The sequence below is a fragment of the Empidonax traillii genome, unplaced genomic scaffold, assembly GCF_003031625.1.
Source record: "Empidonax traillii isolate 1590-97213 ecotype Southwest subspecies unplaced genomic scaffold, ASM303162v1 scaffold46:size3806547, whole genome shotgun sequence".
NCBI classification, from domain to species: Eukaryota; Metazoa; Chordata; class Aves; order Passeriformes; family Tyrannidae; genus Empidonax; species Empidonax traillii.
Genome location: NW_020955239.1, coordinates 1,402,561 through 1,424,775, shown reverse-complemented (window position 1 = coordinate 1,424,775; position 22,215 = coordinate 1,402,561). Strand labels below are relative to the sequence as shown.

Here is a 22,215-nt window from a genome sequence, read left to right as displayed (position 1 = left end):
AGAACATGCACATAGCAGTGCTTGCTTTTTCCTGCCTCTCTACCCAAACCTTATTCCCCATTTTGTTATCCAGTGTGATAGGGCTCAGAGCTCTGGCTTCAGGTACCTGAGCAGGAGAAAGAAAGGACTGGCATTTTCTTCCAGCTGCGAGTAATGTAGTAGTAGCCTTGAGCACACCTGGTCTGTGAGAGGGGGGCTGGGGGGTTAGTGATGGGAGGGCTGTGGTGGGAACAGACAGACAGACAGTGGGCACTGCAAGCATAATTGCTGGCTTGCCCTCAGGTGAAAAGATTGCTGCTGCCGTTCCCACTGGGGCCAATTTGCTGTTGCTGCTCTTATCTCCGATGTTCATCAGGCTGCAGCTACAAACCTCTTTTGTCCAGGCAGTCATCTGAACCTCTCTCCCTTCCTCCTACCCTCTGCTGTCTGTCGACAGAAAAGGGGACAATACACCTTTGCCTGTCAGGACAAGGAGAGCTGTTCTGCTGAATTGGAAATCTAGCTTGAGAAGGAGAAGAAAACCTCAGCTATCAAAACTAGTGGTCCACTTACTGCAGCTGGGTGCCCTGTGTGCCTGAAATCTGGCCTCTGGGGTTAGGTTCTGAATTTGTTATTGGATATTCTCTGTGTGTGTGCGTTAAAACACTCAGTTCATAGCATCACACTTTTCATGTGCTAAAAGTACTTCTTCTCAGACTCTGTGACCCTGGGATCTAAGCCCAAAATTGAAAATATGAGGCCTCCTGACAAAAGCACTTATGTCCTTTGTGGTTTTCAGCAAGTCCCTTAAATTCTCTGGGCTCCATTGCTTCTCCTTTCTTCATCTCATCGACTTTAAAAAGGGAACTATTCTAACCTACCTCAAATAATGTTATTTTAAGCATCCTGAACATAATTTTCTGAGGGGAAAAAATATATTTCAGGCTGAGTTGCCATGTTTTATTGAAGCTCAGTTGCAATTTTTTTTTTTTTAAGGAAAGATTTAATATTTAATTTTGCCATTTTGCAATGAACATCATACAGAATTAAAGCCACACTTCTGTAAGTGAACTAATGCTTCAGATTACTTATTTAGCTCTTACATAACTAAAAATTTTTTTTTTATTTTTTAACTCAACATTTCGCATTTTTATGGTACAGAGTAAGTCACATAATTTCATTTTGCTTATTCCAATTAAAACTAGTGTACTGTCCAGAGGCTCTAAGGTAAGGTTGTGAACAAAGCCTGAGAGATAGTCTCTGCCCTATAGAGTTGAGAGTTAAAATGAAACTGATAAAAACGGAGAAGTACGAAAAAAGATTGCAACTCCCGGTGAGCTGAGGCACATGGAACCTTGCCCAGAATAAGGGCAAATGAGTGGCAGGGCCTGTTTCTGAACTGCTGTAATCAGTAGAATATTCTATTTTTGATAACTTCCTTGTCTTCTCTGTCCCTTGACACCCCGTTCATTCAGAATTTTTTAGCATACATAAGCATACATTTTTTAGCGTACATACATTTTCAGCTTCTTTTTGCCCAGTTAAGTTTTAAAGACCTTAAATTAAGGAGTTGGAGTAGGCACAGTTGGACCACAGGTGATGTAAAAAAGTGACAGGTGAAATTATTTACTACTTTTCATTCCTCATAAGTTGTTCTATTTGGATTGCTTATTCTGTTTTGTTTTCCCTTAACTTTATTTTTTTTTTTTAAATACAAATACAAATAAAGGAACACAGCTGCTATAAGGGATAAGTTAGTCTTTCAAGTATTGCGGTCTTGAAATGCAAAATTGCAAGAATTCGCAGCCATAAAAGAGTTAACACTTTAAAATACAGTCCTGTGACCTTCTGCATTTATGACAAGGAGAGAAAATTCTGGCCAAGTTTTCAGGAGTGCAGGGGGGACACTCCAGCAGTGGGTTACTTGGGAACTTACATACCAGGCTCTTCTCTGGTTAACAGCAAGTGGTATAAATCAGTCTCAGATGAAGGCTTAGCCATGTTGTGGAATACTGTGAAATGAGCCTTGATCTAGTCTAGGTTTTTGTGTGGCAATGAGATGTTGTGCACGAGCTGCTGTATTGTCCTCTTTTACATTCAAATTTAGCAAGCTAAAGAATGCTTTTTTCCACATCTTTTAGGTGCTGCAGCAGAATGACTTGTGGCATTGAATATATATTGTTAGCAATGCTAAGAAGGACCATTCTTCCACCACATGGTATCTTTTTGTCTAAAACTTTTCTCCTCTATTATGTCATTTGTCTTGGTCCTAGGGATGCTACTTCAGCATTACTGTTAAGCATATTGAATCCAGGAATTTCAGTGTTCTCCTTCCCTCTTCTTCACTGTGGTTAATTGTGCCTCAAATGAGGGAAACATTATCCTTGAAGCATTATTTAATTGATATATTTTAACCATCTGTGAAAATAGATATGGGCTGATGTGCCATCCCCAGTACAGATGTATTCTAGATTGGGCCTTGGATGACATTTCCATCTAGTTAATAGGGTGCCTGGATGCTTTACCATTTATTCCTGTCTTGAGTTCAGACAACCCACATTTTACATTCTTCAGTGCTTTGAGAAATCTCACCCAAAGTTGCACACCCATTCTCTCTGAAAAGATAGGGGGATCTCTTCAACCCCCATGATCTTCCCTTCCTACATGCTGCTTTTTTTACTTCAGTATAAATAATCAAAGTGTTGCATTATTTTCTTTCTACCCCTATGACTAATTCCTCTGTACCCCCTTTATGTTCATCTGCCCTGATGGATGTTTGCAGCTCCTCCCAGTTGAGCATCATCCACCACTGTCATTAGTAAGCTATTCTTAGGGCTCATTAATGAAGATGTTAAATGAAAACAAACATCACATGGATTCCTACAGCACCTCACTTACACCTGCTTACAACTTTGCTCTTACATGCCCCTTGTCATTATCCCTTGTTTATGGTTCTTCAGGCAATTGCCAATCCGTGACAGTGCTCCTAACCCAAGACAGATTGAATTAAATTTGCTAGCAGGAGTTCATGAGGTACTGTATTAAACATTGCATCCTCTGAATTCCCTTCATGGTGAATTTTAAAGCCAGTCTAAAAATAGTATCATAGGCCATGCATAGAACATAGTGGACCCTCACAAGTTACAGAGTTGGGGTTTGAGAAAAGATAATAAATATTGTTAGCGTGATGAATCTGGAAGTGTGCCTTGGCTCAGATTTCATCATCTCCAGAACTGACATTGCCTGTGTCATAATGTCAGAACTGAGACACCTGATTTGGAAGTTTCATCTAGTTTATAAGCCACACTGGTTTTCCTCTTTGAATTAATAATTTAATTGCTGATATATGCGCTTAGCACTTATTCTTGCTCCAAAAGTGGATTCAAATGTCAGTGCTACAGTGCAGGGTGAGAATTGCACCAGTGTGGTTCTCATTCTGATCTCCTTCAGGGAAAAATCTCATTTTGGTACTAATCTTTCCCTGGTGATCAATTAATTCATCGTTACTATGTGTTTATTTTCTATATATCCTACAACCTGCTGACTCTCCAAGGGCATGACTTTAGAGGAGTCCCAAGGAGAAGAGTAAACATAAAGGGAGAGAAAAGGCAGTCATTTCCTAAGTGCTGCAAGACAAAATGGAAGTGGTCAGGTAAAATTCAAAAAGAAATTCTGAAAGTAGTGATCATAAAATGTGAGATAAGTTCCTGTTGGAAGATCAGTTCTGTTGGCGTCAGAGCATTTTGCAAGAGCATGGTGATGCAAGAATTTTTTGGACAGATGAGTGTCACAACAAATCATTTTAACTTTCTGGTTTCATTTCACTAATGTCAAAATGTTTAACTGCAATGAGGCAAAAAGGTTTCATTTTGACTGTAGTGTTACATTTAAGTTTGTTTAGATTGGCATGTTAATTTTGATACCATATATTTATACCTAATGTTGCAAATTGTTATAAAGCAGTAAGAGAGAGCCCCTCTTTCCATGCTTTTGAAATATAGATTTCAAACATTTACAGAGTTAAATTGTATTCAGTGACAGTGACATTCTCTCACTGGGGCAAATGTTGTACCCCACAGTGGCAAGAGGCAGCCTTCAATTTTTTCTACTGGCACTGTTTTCCTCTGAGCTCCATAGACTTCTGGAATTCTGCAAGCCTTGTCACATATAATTAGCAGCTGTTGAATGAATTGATCAGTTAATTTCCATCTCACACTCAGATGCATTTAATCCATTAGCTGATGATTTGCAGAGATTTTTTTTTCTCCTGCATGTTTCCTCACCTGTGTTTTATCAATAGTTAAATGAATTGGGTCACCATTACTCACTGCTTCTCAAAGCCCTTTTTATTTGTTTGCCTCCCTCCAGACCACATTGTATTTTAACAAACACTTGGCATCTAGTAATTTAAATGTCATAATGAATGTCAACTATTTTCATTTATTTATTAATCAGCATGCCTACTATTGAACAGCCTTTTCAAATGAAATTCAGTCATTCTTCCTTTTTGTAGCCTCTAGCATGATCCCATCACCACCTTACAATACTTTTATCTGTTTCTTGGCTAAACACAGATAAAGGCAAGCCACCTTGGAGATGTCCTGGGCTCCTCAGCAGTTCAGGACAGCAAGTTGGTCATGGTTGGTTTTAAACAACTTTTTGAGGAAAGGAATTTTTCTGCCTAATACTGTTTCCTCTGCAAGGTCTCATGTCTACAAATCAGATTTTCTAAAAATAGGCCTAGAATACAGGCCTGTTTTTTGCAAAAGCACAACCCTGATCAAACTGCTAGGTGGCAAGTCTGAAATTCTGTGTTGTTCCATTTGTATTGTTATAGTAACCAAAAGGCTCAAGGGAGGCTCAGGCTACTAGTGTGTATGCACACACCCGGAGCTTGGCAATTCTTGGTCAAAAGAACTGGAAAACAGAAGGGGTGGGAGATGGAGGAAAAGGAGGGTAAAGAGGGTTGGAACAAGTGGCTCAGAAACACGCAATGGCAAAGTAAGAAGCTAGCCTTCCCTACTACCAACCCAGTGGCACACTGATGAACCTCACAGCCACCTGCCTCAGCTTGGGTACCATCTGTTCCCTTGGGCAAGTCACATTGCCTTCAATGTGCTTGGCGTTCCTTTCCTGTAACACTGGGATCATGACACCAGCCGTCCTCATGAGCTTTTAGAGTGTGACAGAGGAACCCTCATTCCCTAAGAAAGAGACTCTTTGGGCATGGTCCTAATGTCAGTGCTTTCTCAGCCTCGTAAGTTGGAGTGGAAACCATTTAACAGTATACCTTCCATACACATGTACCTCCTCAGCTGGACAGAGAGGCTGTCTGAAGATTTTTTCCTGCTTGTTTCCCAACCTGGCACTACCCAAAGCCCTGCTTAGATAGGAAGCAACAACAGCCCACTTACAGATGTGATCACTGCCACCAGGGCCAATGCCCTGGTGCCAGGACACTATTGGTGGTGTGTAGGTGCTGTCCTACTCTGAGAGCCTGGCATTTGGGGATTTACATGTGCATCTCAATGGCCTTCTGTTGTGGGAGGGACAGCGAGGCACTACAGAGGGTCAGTGGGGTGCCTACAGAAGCAACGATGCCCATAATGGGCAAGGCATGTGGTTAGAAGTGACTTCTTGTGATGGGGCAGGATGTGCCTGCTAACCTTTCAGGGAGACAGGGACACTTAAGTGTATTGCAAGCCTCTACATGTGGCAAAAGGTCCCCATGTCTGCAGCTTTGTGTTTCTGCTCCTCTTGCTAAAGGGTCAATAATGAACTCAATACCCCTGACAGAAGAAGACTGTGAATCGTGACACTTTTTCCTTTCTTTCCCATAGTAAGTGAAAATCCATCAGACTGCGACAGTCTGTGACTCTCAGGAAGTATATGGACTTCAGGAAAACCAAACCTGTTGTTAGCAGTTATATTCGCTATGTAGTGCATGTACCTTCCCTTGGAAGTTGCAAGGTGCCCTCAGAACAAGAGTGATTGGAAGCCACCAGTTTAGATCATTTAAACTAAGTTACACGAACACAAAGATCACAACTCCTGGAAGAGAAATGTCCACTTTACTTGAATGAGGGACATGCTCGTAATTTCCCAGTAGGCCAAGCACAGCTTCCACTGTGCAAACGGTGAAGCAGATTAAAGCTGCCCTCAAATTTAATACAGCGCCACAGCCCGAGGGCACTACAGCTGATCTGATTTGGGCACCAGTCAGATGAGAATGGAGCTCGGCTCAGCGAGATCCCTGTTCTCATTTGATACTGAACTGAAGGCAGCCAGCAGAGCTACACCACAGAGCTCAGGGGACCCCGGTCAGGACAGCTGTGTCACGGCTGCCTGGCAGCTCACAAAACACCAGCCAAACGAGAGCTCTCCAAGAGGCTGGGAGTTTCAGGAGCAAATGGCAATATGTGTATATGTGCATGTATCAGTATGTAGCTGTCTATACATAAATACGCATTCTAAGTATGTTTATGTCTTGTATGTATACACATATATACAGACATCCACGTAAGATAGTTTTATGCCATATGTATTATTTCTCTGCATGGACTTGTCAAAAGACTTGTTATGCATGTGTATACACACTTCTACCCAAACTCTCCAAATACTGAACAGTTGTAAATCTTCAGTGTTTCGCTCAAGCTGAAAAGACTGGCTTCTCCACTTGTGTAGCTGAGTCAGAATTTCTCCTTAATCAAAGGAAATACCACCAATACTTCTGTCTGAAGGAGGAATGTACGTTTTTTCCTTTCTTCCTTCCCTCCCCTCCCCTCTGTCCAAGCTTGGGGCATCAGTGGAGCACGCAGCAGCATTGGCCACAGGAGGAATGAATCTCAGAGCAGGTGGTGTCCTTCCCTTTCTTGGTGCAATGCCTGGCAGTTGGTTGAGATCAGCTCATTGCAAGGAAGGGTCAGTGAACACGTCTTGTCACATAAATGTAAACATCTTTGGATGGCTACAAATGAGGTCACAGGGGGTCTGAGGTTGCTTTGCAAATCAGTTTCTGTGACTCTTAGTCCCTGTGGCAGATATGAAAGTTTTTGTCAGGAGCTGACCATCTTCTTTGGAGCATAGAGGTTGCAGAAGCTCCTGTGTGGGAAAAGATGAGTTGGGGGAAAAAAGGGAAGGGAGTAAAGAGGAGACATACTTCTCAAACAATTGGGGCAGATACTGTTCAGTTTGGGAAGTTGTAATAGTAGGAGAAAAAGTATACTGCGTGAGGGCATCATACCATTAGTTTTCCCATTTCAACAGACTTCACTGGAGTTCTGAGGGATGGCAGGAGCTTGTGAACTGCTAAGACATGCAGGATCCTTTAAAAAGTTAGTGACAATCTCCTTAGCTCTGCAGGAAGGCACCTTGGAGCAGTGCCGCCCTGGTGCAGTCAGTCAAAGCTGTTTGCATCGCAGTGCCATGCTTGCAGCTCAGTTAGCAGAGGATTTTGTCTCCCTCCTAGCTTTCCAGCACATCACCCCTCTGTGCCAGAGCTGTGCTTTCCATTTCTACTTTCCTTCACATTCCCTCAGTGCTGTGATGCTAACTGTGCTCTATGCCCTTTATCTCCCCTCCCAACAGAGGTATCTGGCTGCTTGATCTCAATATCTTCCCTCAATTCCTCAAGGAATGTCCCAAGGCATGTAGTACTATGCAAAGGCATGTGCCTGCCCTGTTTCCCTTGAACTCCAGCGAGTCTCTCCCCTGTCTTTCTCTTTCTTGAACCACATCTCTGTTCATCTCTTTACTTTGTACAGCACGACTGGGTGGACAGCTTGAATCCAAAATGAGCCTCCCTTCTCAGCATGATGGGGAAGCACCTCTCCTTCCCCATTGTCACTACTTTCCTCCTGAGGTAACTAATAAATTGCTCTGAGTCTTTAAATGGGCTGTTATTTCTTCCTTCCATCAGCACTCTCTCACTCTTGACTCACGGTGCAGCTTCAGCTTCAATGAATTTATTGGCATGACAAGGTACACAGGTGATGCCAAAGTTGACAACTTAATTCATCAAGTGCTACTGTCTTTTTTTCATCTGCACTCTGCTGTCGCTTCTCTTCTCTTTCCCCCTCCTCAGCTCTCCTTTCTGTGTGTCTGTCTTTGTCTTTCAGTCTGTCTGTTTGTCTCTCCCTCTCTCCCTCCTTCTCCCCCTAATAGCCTCCCCAGGTGATAGTTAGCTATCTCACACTCCAGACAGTCTGTCTCTCTTGACGAACAGAGCCATCAATCAGAGGGCTCACCAGAGAGGGAAAGGAATTGGTCTTTGCAGCATGTTGGCTGTTTTCTTGCCTTTGCGGCATGTGTGGACGCGAGGGTTGAGGGCATCAGTGTTCAAACTGGCTTAGAGAGGCCACATTGGCTCAAAGGTTGATTTGGGACTCCAGAAGAGCAAGGTGTTGTGTCAGAGGGACAGAGGAAAGGAGTAAAGCCTATCAACCCCAAATGTGTACAGGCAGGTAGAAAAATCATTTAAGAAGAAATCCAACATCTTGACAAAATCCCCCCAGAGGATAAAGTCTCTGTTAAACAGAGTAGCAAATGATCTCTCCTTCTCTCTCCCCCAGTCCCATAATCCTTTGCTGGCATGGCAATTGCCAAAGTGTATAAAGAAAGAGACAGATCCCTCAGGTATCTGTCAGCACTAGATACAATCTACCCAGGACAGTGTGTGTGTGGCATTTAATCCTCCATACATCAAGCGTATGCCCAGGATATAGTGTCACACTGTATTTGCGCTGCATCCCTTGTGCCTATTTGTCACAAGTGTCTGAGCCCAAACCAGTGGCAGGTTGATCCATAGTGTGATGCCATCTCAGCTATATCTCTGCTTTTCCTCAGGCTTTGGCAGAGTTTTCATCATTGTGTTCTGATGCAAAGTTTCTTTATATTTTTTTTTATCACACTTTGTACTTTAAGGAAATCATTTTTTGCAGACTCCAGTATATCATGACCATCAGAACGGAAAGTGTATGAGTGCATCCTTATCATTCATCAGTATCCCTAACTATATTGATTATATTTCTCTTCCTCTTCAGTTTGCACAATATTTTGTGAGTCCAGCTTTTTACTCTGGGTTTATGAATTAGAAGGCTGATTCTCTCCTTCTTTGCATTTCCTTTCATGTAAAAGAGTATATTCTCTTCAATTTGTACCAGCAGTGAAGGATCAGGCCTGTTTCATATGCCCATGAATAGTTCTGCCTTGGATCTGCCCTTTTTGCTCTGCCAAGGAACTTTGTAGCATGTTAATTCCTCATAAGGAACAGTCTGAGGCTTTGCAGATATTCTTCCCTTACTCCTCCTACTTGCCTGTTGGAGCTGTTGATGGTGAGGCATCAGACCTCTTGTGACACCAGTCAGGTGCCAGTCGCAGGGGGATGCCACATGCCTTGCACACAGTAGTTCCCTGAGAATGACAGTGGGAACTGAGCCTTGGAAAGGTGGAGCACAAGTGTGTAACAAAACAGTTGCTTGAACATGAAGTACCTGAGTGATTCCTTCAGTTTTTGGTTATGTTGCTTACCCTGCTAACTGTGCTATTACAAGTGCACAGATGTGAATGTGCTGCTACAGCAGAGAGACATGGCTTACGTTTTCCATCGGACTTTTAGTTTTTGATTCCCTGTCGTGGTGGAAGTATTTGCAGGGTTTTTTATTAGTGTTCTTTGTTGACGATCAGAGGAAGTATCTCATTCCTAATCTCCATCCAGTAGCACTGGATTTCTGGGGTGCAGAACCTTAGAGGAAAGCTGTCAGTAAAGCTGTTGTCCCATTGAACATAAAAGTGCTGAAAACCTTTTTGGATGTAACCTCATTGTCCTGAATGGACAATGTCTACAGTGTTCTTCTCAGTTTATTACTTGTGATTCTGAAACTTACAAAATTTTGCTGCTTCTTTCTTGTAGGCACTTGCATTTATAGCTAACCCTGGGCATCTGACAGTCATCCTCCTCCCAACCTCTCAGAATGATTTGGGTGGGTAATCCAGCTCAGCTCTGGTGGAAATCGAGTACCTGAGGCTCTTGATCATGCATTTCTCTGCAATCCTAGAATTTAATCTGCATTAGGAGGATTGTTGCCAGCAGGTCAAGGGAGGTGATCCTGCTCCTCTACTCAGCCCTAGTGAGGCCACATCTGGAGTGCTATGTCCAGTTCTGGGCTCCTTAGTACAGAGAGACACAGAGCTCCTGTACCTGGATCAGCAAAGGGCAACAAAGATGATTAAGAGGCTGTAGCATCTCTCTTAGGAAGAACAGCTGAGGGAGCTGGGCCTCTTCAGTCTCGAGAAGAGGCAACTGAGAGGGGACTTCATCAATGTATACAAGTATCTGAAGGGAGGATACCAAGAGGATGGAGCCAAGCCCTACTTGGTGATACCAAACAATAGGACAAGAGGCAAGGGGCAGAAACTGATGCATAGGAAGTTCCACCTGAGTATAAGGAAGAACTTCTTTATTGTGCAGTTGCCCCTGCACTGGAACAGACTGCCCAGAGAGGTTGTGGAGTATCCCTCACTAGAGCTATTCAAGAACGTCTGGATGCAATTCTGTATAGTGTTCTCTAGGACGATACTTGAGCAGGGAGGTTGGACCAGGTGACCCACTGTGATCCCTTTCAACGTGACCCATTCTCTGATTCTGTGACTCTCCCTCAGTTTACTAACAGTAAGAGACCAGCAAAAAAATTGTCAGTTTTGAAGAGGGCAGACTTGGACCCCCCTGGGGGAAGAAGACAGTGTTTTTGTGTGTCTTAGTAAAGCTGCAGGCCACATGGAATAAAACTCATGCTTGGCAGTCTGGGAGAGATTCTCCTTTAATTGAAATGGCATCCATTCAATGTAACGTGTTTACAGAGCAAAGCTCTTGGAATTCATCTTTTCCCCCTTTGAGGTTGTCTGCATGTATACAGTGCATCTTTACCACAGAGCAAAGCTTGGAAAGGGAAACAGTGGGCAACTTCCAAGACATCAAGGTGCTGCTGCACGTGGCTGAACCAAAACAGAGCACTCTCTTTTGGCAGGGAACTCTCTCTGACAGCAGAAATTCTCTTCCTCAGGAAACCTTGGCTTTCAGTTGGTTTGTGGGAAGGAAATCACCTCAATTACATCTCAGCTTTAGCCAGCTGCTTACTTTTTTCAAAGATACTTTTACTTCAGGAGTACTGTATTTGTTTTTTCCTCTTTTCTGCTTGATCAGACTCGAGTAGATAGGAATTTCTAACAAGAGGCATTCTTTGCCTTGAACTCTTTGGCTTTCCCTTCTCAGATGATGATAACACCCTGGCCTTTAGAAAATAGGTTGCTGCAGCTATCATCAAGCTAACAAGTGAAGGTCTCACAGTTAGAATTTCATAACTGTGCATGGTGGGGAAGGCCAACATCTGTAGATCCAGCAATAGTGACAAAGCAGGAATGTGCTAAGCAGCCCAAGCTGAAAAAATGTGGAGCTGCACTTCCAGTCTTTTTCACACTCAAAATTTGTGTGTTCTTAACAAATGTCTGTCCTGGGCCATAAGCTGGAAATTTACAGATCAAGGACAGTTTAGAGTACTTTACTGTCTTCTCCAAATCTGTGCACTTAACAGAAGGGTAAATTTTATCTAGAGCATGAAGGATGGGATGCCATCTAGAGGGAACCAGACAAGCTTGAGAAGTGGGCCTATGGGAATCCCCTACAATTTAACAAGACCAAATGCAAGATGGTGCACCTGGGTCGGGGCAACCCCCAGTATCAGTAGAGGCTGGGGGAGCAACAGATCGAGAGCAGCCCTGATGAGAAGGACTGGGGGGTGCTGGTAGGTGAGAGGCTGGACCTGACCCGGCAATGTGTGCTCACAGGCCAGAAAGCCAAATGTGTCCTAGGCTGCTTCAAAAGCAGCATGGCCAGCAGATGGAAAGAGGTGCTTCTGCCCCTCCACTCTGGTGAGACCCCACTTGAAGTGCTGCATCCAGCTCTGGGGTCCCCAGCACAGACAGGACATAGACCTGTTGGAGCAACTCCAGAAAAGGGCCACCAAGGTGATTAAAGGGGTGGAGCTCCTCTCCTATGAGGAAAGGCTGAGAGAATTGGGATTGTTCAGCCTGGAAAAGAGAAGGCTTCGAGATGACCTAATTTTGGCCTTCCAGTACCTGAAGGGATCCTCAAAGAAAGATGGAGAGAGACTATTTACAGGAGCATGTAGTAACAGGACAAGGAGGAATGGCTTCAAACTGAAAGAGTGTAGGTGTAGATTAGATATGAGAAAGAAATTTTTCACTATGAGAGGGGTGAGACACTGGAACAAGTTGCCCAGAGAAGTTGTGGCTGCCCCATCCCTGGAAGTGTTCAAGGCCAGATTGGATGGAGCCCTGAGCAACATGGTCTAGTGAAAGGTATCCCTGCCCACAGCAGGGTAGTTGGAACTAAATGATTTAAGGTCCGTTCCAACTCAAGACATTTTATGATTTTATGTTGTAACAGTCAAAAAATTAAACGATCCCAGCTGGGGGGTGCAAACTGGAATATTTATTGAACACGCACTTCACAACACAAGAGTCTGGTGGGTAGGACATGTTAATGAGGAGGACGAGTTATGCTAACTAGGGGACGGATTATGCTAACTAGATGATTACACAATTCCCTTTTACAATTACACAAAATGGTTAATATTTTCCGGTAGCGAGGAACCACATGGGGGAGAGAACAAAGGGCTTTCTTCATTGTCTGACATCATCACCACAAAGTCTTTCCATATCTTGCTGAAGGAGACAGGACAATCAAACATAGCTAAATATTAACTGGTGATGAGGCTTTTGGCTCTCAGAGTAAGGAGCTTCTCTTAGCTCCTGCTGTCCATGGCCTGCTACATAATCCTATCAGTTCCTTTTCTGCTGACAGCCGAGTTTCAGATTCCAACATTATGTAAAGGTCCTAGTATGGGATCATTATCTTTGTTCTTTATACTTTTGACTGGAAGCAAATCCAGCATTTCCAAGTGCTAGGCTAGCTTTCTACTCCCCCAGAAGCCTGAAAGCAATCTTGAAAGATGGTTACAGCAAGCGCTCCCGATCCGTTTTGCTCGTTTCAGTGTGTAAGGAAGGAAAGCCTGCTAATAAAAGATATTTCCCATGTACCACATGCGTTTTATTTGAGTGAGAGGCTTGTCACTAAGAAGCTGTCTCAGTTGAAACTGAGCCAGATCCTTGGGTATGTAGTATGCACGAGACACTTAGGAGAGTTCACCACCCTGTGGTTTATCAAAGAGGCTGTGGGATAAACCATGGGCAGCCGAAAGAGTCTGAGAACAGCATTTGGAGAGAGATCTTTTTCTTTTCAGCCTGTATGTGGATGTCTGTCAGGTGGCTCATGAAGGCTGTTCTGTTGGTTGTACTGTCTGTCCCTAATGAGCTGAACATAAGCACCAGCATAAGATCTGAAAACAAACAAACAAATAAAAAAACCCAAACATTTTGGCTCTGTCTCTCCAGCATGTAAAGCTATGATGGACAATCTCATCTTCATCCAGAGTGGGGTGTTAGCTGACATTAACTTCCCTGCTTGCCTAATCAGGAGAATCTCAATCATCTTCCTAAACTTTCTCTGAACCTGTACCTCTTGACCTGGAATTGCATAGGCTTTTCTCTGTTCTTTTTTCTGATACCTGGCCTGTGCTCCTTAGTCTGCTTCCCAAAGAAAGAGTTAACAGGCAGATGCCAAGGAGTGATGGGACTCAGTTAAAAACTCATAATCTTAAACGTCCCTGTTCTGGCTGCAGCATTTCCCTGAAGCCATCACCCATTCTGGCTGTATAAGAATTTGTCCAAAGGCCATTAACATCAGAGGAGGAGCTCCCTGGGCTCTGAATCAAGCCCTAGAAAGGCTGCATATTGGGACTCATCTGCATGCCATATACATCCAACATGCTTAATGCTTCTTTGGAAAAGTTCTTCTTAAAAAATTCTCAGAGATGTCTTTGGAGGACATGCACACTAAGGACAACTTTTCTCACAGAATTTCTCTTCCAGGATGGCTGGTTATATCTGCAGAAGAAAAGATTTTGTATTGTTACAGTCCCATAATTAAATGTTTCCCAGATTAAAAAAATCAGTTTAAGGGAATAAATAAATACACTTGAAACAAAGACCAAAAACTGTGTACATCTGTAGTCCTTAAAGTGTTTGGGATTAGATGGCATTCCAAGAGTTAATCCCTGGGGATTAGCATGGCAAGCACTTCTGTTGTTGTTTACACATGTCCTGTGAGGAAGGCTGTGTTTTCACAGCAGGCTTCTGTAGGAGAGTTAGTTTTACAAGCTGAAAGAACTGGAGAATCACAAACAGCAGATAAGTGGCATAAATTTAACATGTTAACATAAAAGAAAAAGAAGTTTTGCAGCAAAGAACCTCATATCCAGATGAGCAAATCTGGTGATAAGGGGACCACATAACTGAGAACTGGCTCTCCTAGGCTGCATCAGGATCCACAAATGTGGGTTAAGTAACCTTGTGCTTGGTGAGGGAACACCAAAAAGGCAAGTGTGGGTGGAATGCTATCAGCATTGGGCCAAGGCTGGGGCTCAGGCTTGGAGCTGGAGCTGCTTTAGAGTGAAAGGCTGGCGTCCAAGTTTAAAGCAGAGGTACTGGACTAGGAGCAGGAGTGAGACTGCTTTTAACCTTGTCCCACATTGTCACCTTGAGTGCACCTTCAGAGAAACAAGGCTGGCTTGAGACTTAAGTGACTCTTTCCTATCCATTTCTCCCTCAGTCACAAAGGTACGTAATTTCTCGTCTGAAAGTTTTGTGGAGAGAAATTTAAAAAAAGTAGAGTCAGTGAGAATGAGTATAAGCAATTGAGCTCAGCTCTGTGCTGACTTTTCCAACCGCTCAGGAATGGGACAGTCCAACAGATTTGCACTCTATGCTGCTCTCTGCTAAGAAAGAATGTTCTAATGGTGCTTCCCATGCAATGTTATGCAGAAAAATAGACCAGACACTTAACTATATATTGGATGAGGCACAGCCTTCCTTTGGACAAGAGGTTTTGGCTTGTAAGCTCTTCCTCCCAAGTGTGGTGAGCTCTGACATGCTACCCAGCTCAGCAAAGGGGGATCGCTTGCCACATGGCTTTGATTTACAGCATCCTGTCTGCTTCTCTGCTCCCAGTCAGTGCAATATGCGCAGTCCCCATCTAGATTTTAAATAATTTCCTGCCTGGCGTCTCAGTGGGTGAGGTTCAACTGCACAGTCGGGGAAGCTCATCAGGATGCAAGGCCCAAGGTAGCAGTCCCTGTGACTCCTTCTGCCCAGCTTCTCTTGGCATCAGCAGTGGTGCTTGGTGGAGATCAGCCACGGTGCTGCAGAGTGGTGAGGGAGCACACTGTGGTTTGGGAACTGCAGATCTCTGGTTTCCGTGCTCTGGCTGTGACAGACTCTTCCCTAAGGGCCACGTCACAAGGCACTCCCTTTCAGACAATGAAAAGAAGCACTTTTTACACCTTGTAAAAACACTGCAGTGTATTTTGGGTGGGTTTTTGTTCCCAGGGGATTAAAAAACAAAACCAAAGCTTCAACGTTTGTCTCTACTTCACAGAAGCTTTAATGCCATGAGGCATTGGCAGGGTGAAAACAAGCATAGAAAAGCAGGTCAGAAGGCTGTTTCAGAGTCCACTCTCTTTAATGAAGTTCAACAACTTCTCTCTCTGCCCTCTTGCCCTGGTGACAGCTTCATCTCCCTCTGGCTGAGGCTGCAGTGTGAATCAGACCGTAAAAAACACATCTTGGGTCTCGTGTCACATTTCTTCTGCAAAATGCTTCAGAAACATTAGCATGCCTCATCCCAAAGGGTGTCTGGATTTTACTTTCCAGCCCTCAGCTTGCTCCCTTTGCGGACTTTAGCTTCAACAAGCTGTTTCTTGTTACAGCGGTAAAGAGCTGTGATTAGACTGCTGTATACATAAGAGGGAAATTAAACCATTTAGTTGTGTTTAGCAGCTCAGCCCCGTCTTCAGGTCCTCTCTTCCCCACTAAACAGTGTAACTAAACAATGACTAATGAGGCCAATTTGCTGTCAATTAATTGCCCCAGGAAAGGACCCCTAATTGTGGTGAGCAAGGTGGCTGCTCCAAAGCATTCAAGGATCATATGATGGGCAGCATCCCCCCTACCTATGCCTTGGGGCTTATTAGCGTCTTTTCGTTTGTTGCAAAGTGCTGTTAATTGGGAGCTGGGGACAAGGAAATGAGAACTCTCGAGGCTAATTGATAGGCACCTGCAGAGGGTTTTAGTGGCTGCAAAGTTCCTTTGACTTTGGAGTGAAGTCCTGATGTTTTCTTTTTTTGCCCTGAGAGCCAGGGGCTCCTAAGTATTAGTGGATGGGAGTCTTAATTTTCTCCAACAGATGGGGGTCCTACTTGCCAATAGAGAGGAAGGAAATAGGCTGGAGGAAGCAACTAATGAGGATATATGGAAAGAAATTGCAGTGACTTTTTCCATTTGTATCCAAGGTGCCCTTCTTGGGACAAGCAGAGCACTTAAAATAAGCTTTTGGGCTTTCTTAGGACGTTTCAATACCGTTTGCATCTCTGTCCTAAAGGTATTAATAGCTTTTGCTGTATCATAGGTCTGTAGAGTGGGAATAAGAGACATATTTTGTAAAATGTGTTTTGTGACTTATTGACAAAATACTTGACTGTTAAGCAGTCTTGTAATTTCAGACTGGGGAGTAGATGCCCCACTGTAGAAGCTGCATTGAAGGGCCTTATGCAAAGCTCTGTTTGCCCTTAGGGAACAGTCAGAATATCTGACTGTGAATTTCTTGTGTGTGCATTACAGGGCTCAGAGCTGTCTTCCAACTAAGACCTCCTCTGTTTCCGTTTCTTTATTCTACCATACCTGATTTGAGTTCCTAGTCCTGTGCTTCCTGCCCTTGTCTCTCAAACCCCTCCTCCTCCTGCACTGAGATCTTGCATGTAGCATCCTGAAAGTGGAGTGCCATCAGTGCAGGAGCCAGAAACTGCTGCCGGGGGCCTTTAAGTACCCCTTGCCTATAAATACTGCTTGTGCAAAGCAGTGGTTCCTATTTGTGCTACTTTATTTGGACTGTCTGGGAGCTGTGGCATGACCAGTTCCCATGTAAACTAAATTAGGAAAGGGGTACTAGCACTACTCCTTGCCTCCTTCCATAGCCTTGAATTATAATGTTGATCCAGCCCACCCACACCTTCCCAGGTAAATATCTCAGGAGGAGTTTTGAGCTCTGAAGGGCTTTGGTCGTAAAAGGCAAGGATAACAACAGCAGATGTTTGCGTGTTCTCTTGTTTGTGGTTTCCTTCCTGCCTCGCGTATGCAGCCCCTGGTCTGTAATAACTGCTATAGCGGGTGTTTTTGTGGAAACAAATCACTTGCTTTCATCTGGAGAGCAACAGTGATTGTGCTGGGGAAGCATGCTCTATTTTTCATGTCTCAGTCTTTCTTATTATTTAAATTAATGTGAGTTGCAGTTGTCACAAAGTGAAGGATTGACGGCAATTAACTAGAACAGGCGCGGTGCAAGCTGTTTCTGCATGAACCTGTCCTACCTAGCTCCCTCACTGCATCTTGCTTGGCATTTGAATTCCCACAATGGTTCTCACCTTGCACCTCTCCTGCCCTGTAGCCTTACCAGCCCAGAGCACCCTATAGTATCTCTGCCCCTGTGCCACTCCTGCCTTGCAGCTCCACTGCTCTTCCAATCCAAGCTTCTTACGGAGAATGGCCACTGGTTACTTTGGGGGTTGTTATTTACTGTTAGTGACATGGAAGATGAGATACTGACCTGGCATCAGCTTTGTCCTGTAGATGTGAAATGTAGAAGAAACAAATACATGAGTTTCAAGCCATTTCTCTCAGCATTCATGTCCTTCTCTCCAGAATCAGTCCCTGGTGTGGGTGGGGCATTCTATCTCTCTGGGGATGGAGCAGCGCTTGCTTTCATTTCTGTCTCTGCTCCCCATGTCATCCAGGGGGATCCTAAGTACAGTGTAATGGATACCCCATATTATATTTACACAGAAAGGGAGGAAAAAATCTGGCAATTTCATCTTTTTCAGCAGTACCAGAGACCCCGGCAGTCATTTCCCTGGTCTTTGGAGCCAGAGGGGTCCAGCAGCAGCCTGGTCTCTCCTGGAGGAAAAAAGTCAGAATATAAAAATGCCTGGAAGCCCTGTTTAGCTGTAGTACTTGCCCTGTTGTGGGTTTTGCCTCTGCTAATGGTTCAAAAGGCCAGACACAGAAGAGTTCTGCAGTTGAGGGACAACAGGAGATGGCTGGGTGAAAGGAGTCTGTGACATCCAGAAGATCTTGGCCCCAGGAGATTTTATTCTCAACAATCCTTCTTCCAACAGCCCAGAACCTGTGAAAACATAACACAACCCACACACGGGGAAAAAATAATAAGGTCAAAGCTTCTCATTTAAGACTGTCCTAAAAAGGTGTGTGCAAAGTAATGACAAGTGCCAAGGAGGCAATGCTAACTGTTGCTGGTGCTGACAGTTTTGGCATTTTAACATGCTGGCTTGACACCCTGAAAATTAAAAGTCTCTGACTTTTTGTCTGAGGGAAATTATTGTCCACTGGCTTTGGATTCAAGCAGACTAAGCCAAACCAGGTTTCAGATTTACAGGGAAATTATTTCTTGCCCTATTCCCCCTTCTCTCAGCCTTTCAATGCCCTCTGACTGAGGTGTCATCCAAAAGGAACCAGCCATTATATTCCTAACAGGATTTCAGCCTTGGATGCCCTTTTCTCCCTTGTCTGGAAAAGTGGCAAGCAAGATGCGACCATCTGGACACATGCTTCTCCCCTTGGGCGTTTGGTAGGCATGGTCAGATCTGTATTTGCTGAGTTTACTTGATCCTGTGTGAACTAAAATGTCTTGATGGCTTTGGGAAGTGGCAGGTTACACATGTCCTAACTTCAGCTCTGCTGCTGCCCTGTGGTGGCTTTTGCAGCTCTCCCCTCAACCTTGGCTGGCATTGCACCATTCTGCTAGGACTTCACACTGGCTTACAACTCCATCTGCTAATGTTGATTGAGCTTAGTCCTTCTTGGTTTGCTGCACAGTTTTTTTTTCGTCGTGCAACTCTTAACCCTTTGAGGTTATGATACTATTCCCAAAATGTGGTCTTAGCCATTGGTTTTACTCCTGGGCTCTGCTTACCCATGATTGCCAGTGACCCATGTGTCCCTGTTGTGTTGACCCTCCCCTGATTCCTTATTGCCCTCTGCACTCTCACTTCTCCACAAGTTATGGCAGTCCTTCCCCAGTGTGCCTGGGTTAAATCCCTCCTTGCCAGGGTGAGTGAGAGTGTCAGCAAATACATGCCTGCCTCACTTCTTTTTAACAGGTCCTCTTTCTCCAAGGGAGTCCCAGGGTCATAGATGCTCAAGTGTTTTCCATGAGTCTGGGGCCTACAGAGAAGGACTAGGGAGCTGTGGGTTGTAACCAGTATTCCTATGAATCCAGCAGTATAGCTGGAAGTAGTGAGTTGCTCTCTTCAGGCTTCATTTCCTTTTCCCCACCTAGCTTATAGGCTTTGCCTCAGAAGGACCATCAGGCACTCCTGCCAGGGAGGGGGAAGGGGAGGCTGTTGTCTGTTTACTCTGTGGTAAGCAAAGCAGAAAATGATGTTGTTTCATTCCTCGCTACACACAAATTTGGAAGCTGAAAATATATTAAAAAAAAGAAAAAAATAGAAGATTCCTTTTTAGTCAAACTCCCTCACTACCTCTGGGGTTTGAAGCATGGAAGCAAGACATGGATATGAGAGAGGAGAGGCTGCAACAGCTGGCATACTCCACACCTGGATGTGTTCAGGTCCCAGCGTGGTCACTCTGGTCCTGTGACACCAACTCAGCTAGCTTGGAAGGTCTTTAGGGATCCTGAATGCCCAAGCAATGGCTGGTCTAGTGAATTTTAAAGACCTTACTGCGCTTTTGGTGCTGTGCTGTGTGAGGTGCAGTCATCCAGAAGTTACCTACTGCAGGTAGCCCATGGGGCATCTCTCTTGGATGAAAGACGTCACAGAAACCTTCCTGCTGTTGCCATTGTACAAATTCCCATTAGCCATGGTGCACATCCTTGCTTCTCATGCCATTGCACAGTCTCTACAGGAAGAAGCTTATTGACTTAATTCCCAGTGAGCATTAGGTTATGTGAACAGAAGAGCAGGGTGCTGGCTAGCAGCATATGTCCTATGTGCCCATGGGAGGTGCCAGTAACTAATAAATCCTCTGAATCAGTGCCTTGAGGTCTTGCATCCTGCAGGAGGATGTAGACCTTCGTCTGGGACTGCTTGGATTGTAAAAATGAGCTGGGATGGGGCTTGGAGCCTCCTGGCTCCTTCCATGTAGCCTTGGGACAGGCAGGCAAGTTCTTAGAGCTTGTTTTATGAAGCCCTCCTAACCTGTTCAAACACAAAGCACGAAGGCCATTTCAAACTGCAGTTCCCAGAAACAGCAGTATATACTACTCTGTTATGATTTCAGAAAGCCAGGTAGTAATGAGGAGTGCAGCCTGTGACAGGACTCTCATTGGTAGGTAGGTAGCTTAATAAGCCAGACAGGCTGCCCTCCATAATTCTTGTTCTAACAAGGTTCAACTTTCTTTTGTCTTCACAGTTCCACCAAAGATCTCCAATATCTCCTCAGACATCACCGTGAATGAGGGCAGCAACGTGACCCTGGTTTGCATGGCAAATGGGCGTCCTGAACCTGTCATCACCTGGAGGCATCTGACCCCAACAGGTAAGAGATCCAACTGAACTCCACTGTGCTGATGATTTGTGAACTGTTCAGTAGTTTCCTTCTCTTTCAGCATCAAAAGAAAATTTCAGTAGCAATACCGGCAGCTGTAGAAAAGTGGCAAGAATCTTAAGTGCACTTCAAACTTGTTTTGAGGTGTGATTTCCTAGGCACAGTAAACAAGTTTTCCAAGTGAACAAATGAAATTACTCCAGCAGATGCTCTACAGAACTGGACCCGTAATTCTATTTATCTTTGGTCTTCATTGAGTTGTCCCAGACTCTACTGCTGGTAATGCACAGCACAGTAGTGGAGACAAAATGCTCCTGGTGCCAGACAGAGGGGAAAGGATTTCTGTTGAGATACTACATAAAAGAGGTTCTCTCTAAAAACCATGGAATTTGCTTCCTACTGATTTTCCTTAAAAGGGAGAGGCAAACAGTGGCAGAGATGATTTCATATTATTCTCCACTTTGGCAGACAGTTGTCTTGTGTCTTGTGAGGTGAGTAAAGAAGGCATTTGATCTTCAAGGTGAGGGAAGAGCAGGATGGAGACAGAATAAAGGAGAACTCACCATCTTTGTTCTATCTAACTGTGCTTTCCATGCTCAAGGATGTAACAAACTTGGAAGGAAAATATCCTTTCAGTAGTCAGACTCTGTGGGGTTAGCAGCTTGGGTTGCAAGCAAGCCTCACCCCCTGAAGATTTATCAGTAGGATGAGAGCAAGAGCTGGGTTTCTCTCCCTCCATTTCATGTCCTTTGAGGAAGGAACTCTTTAGTTGATTTCTTTTGCTGTCAGATATTTTTTCTCTAAAATGCATGGGGAAAGCATTGATTAGCTCCATGTGAATGGTCCCCTGTGATACTCCCATATATTGTAAAGGGTTAAAGAGGATTTGAGATAGACCGAGCACAAACATTCTGCATGTGCAATAGATAGTCAAGTATCATCTACTGCAGTTCAGCAGCCAGAAAAGAGGGGATTTTTGCAGAAAGAAGGTCTGAGAGAGAAAGGTAGAATGGAAGAGAGCTTTGTCTTAGGGCTGCATCCAGAATGCCCTGGATTTGGAACCTGTGGTTCAGGTTGGGGTTACTCAGATTTCCTGAGTGCCCCTGGTGGTGCAGTGGTTAAGCCGCAGCATTGTCAACGCTGAGACCCGGGTTCGATTCCCGGTTAGGACACTCCCCGGGCAGATGGAGCTCGTTAGCCCTGTAAGGCAATCCGTCTACATCCTGAGGACCTCGCTGCCACCGTACAAGCTCGCTTACTTGGCCATTACTCAGATTTCCTGTCTTGTCCCTTCAGCCAAACCAAAGTCTTCCTGAGATTTCACGCATACAAAAGGCAGATATGCAGTTTGTATTTTGGCCCACTTCTTGCAATGCCAAAAGAAGGAAGATGGGGAAAGTATACCAGGAGGAGGTGGAAGGAGCAGAGCTGATAAGGGGAACACTACTCTTCTGTGTTCCATCA

General features: G+C 44.3%; 1 protein-coding gene across 5 annotated transcripts in view; it reads left to right on the top strand.

Moving 5' to 3' along the window:
• LSAMP (limbic system associated membrane protein) overlaps positions 1 to 22,215 on the top strand; it is a 1,013,573-nt gene that overhangs the window by 878,741 nt on the left and 112,617 nt on the right. For all 5 annotated transcript variants that reach the window (XM_027878851.1, XM_027878852.1, XM_027878850.1 and 2 more), the window contains one exon: positions 20,617 to 20,742. In XM_027878851.1, coding sequence (XP_027734652.1) covers positions 20,617 to 20,742 — 126 coding nt within the window. The remainder of the gene's footprint in view (positions 1 to 20,616; positions 20,743 to 22,215) is intronic.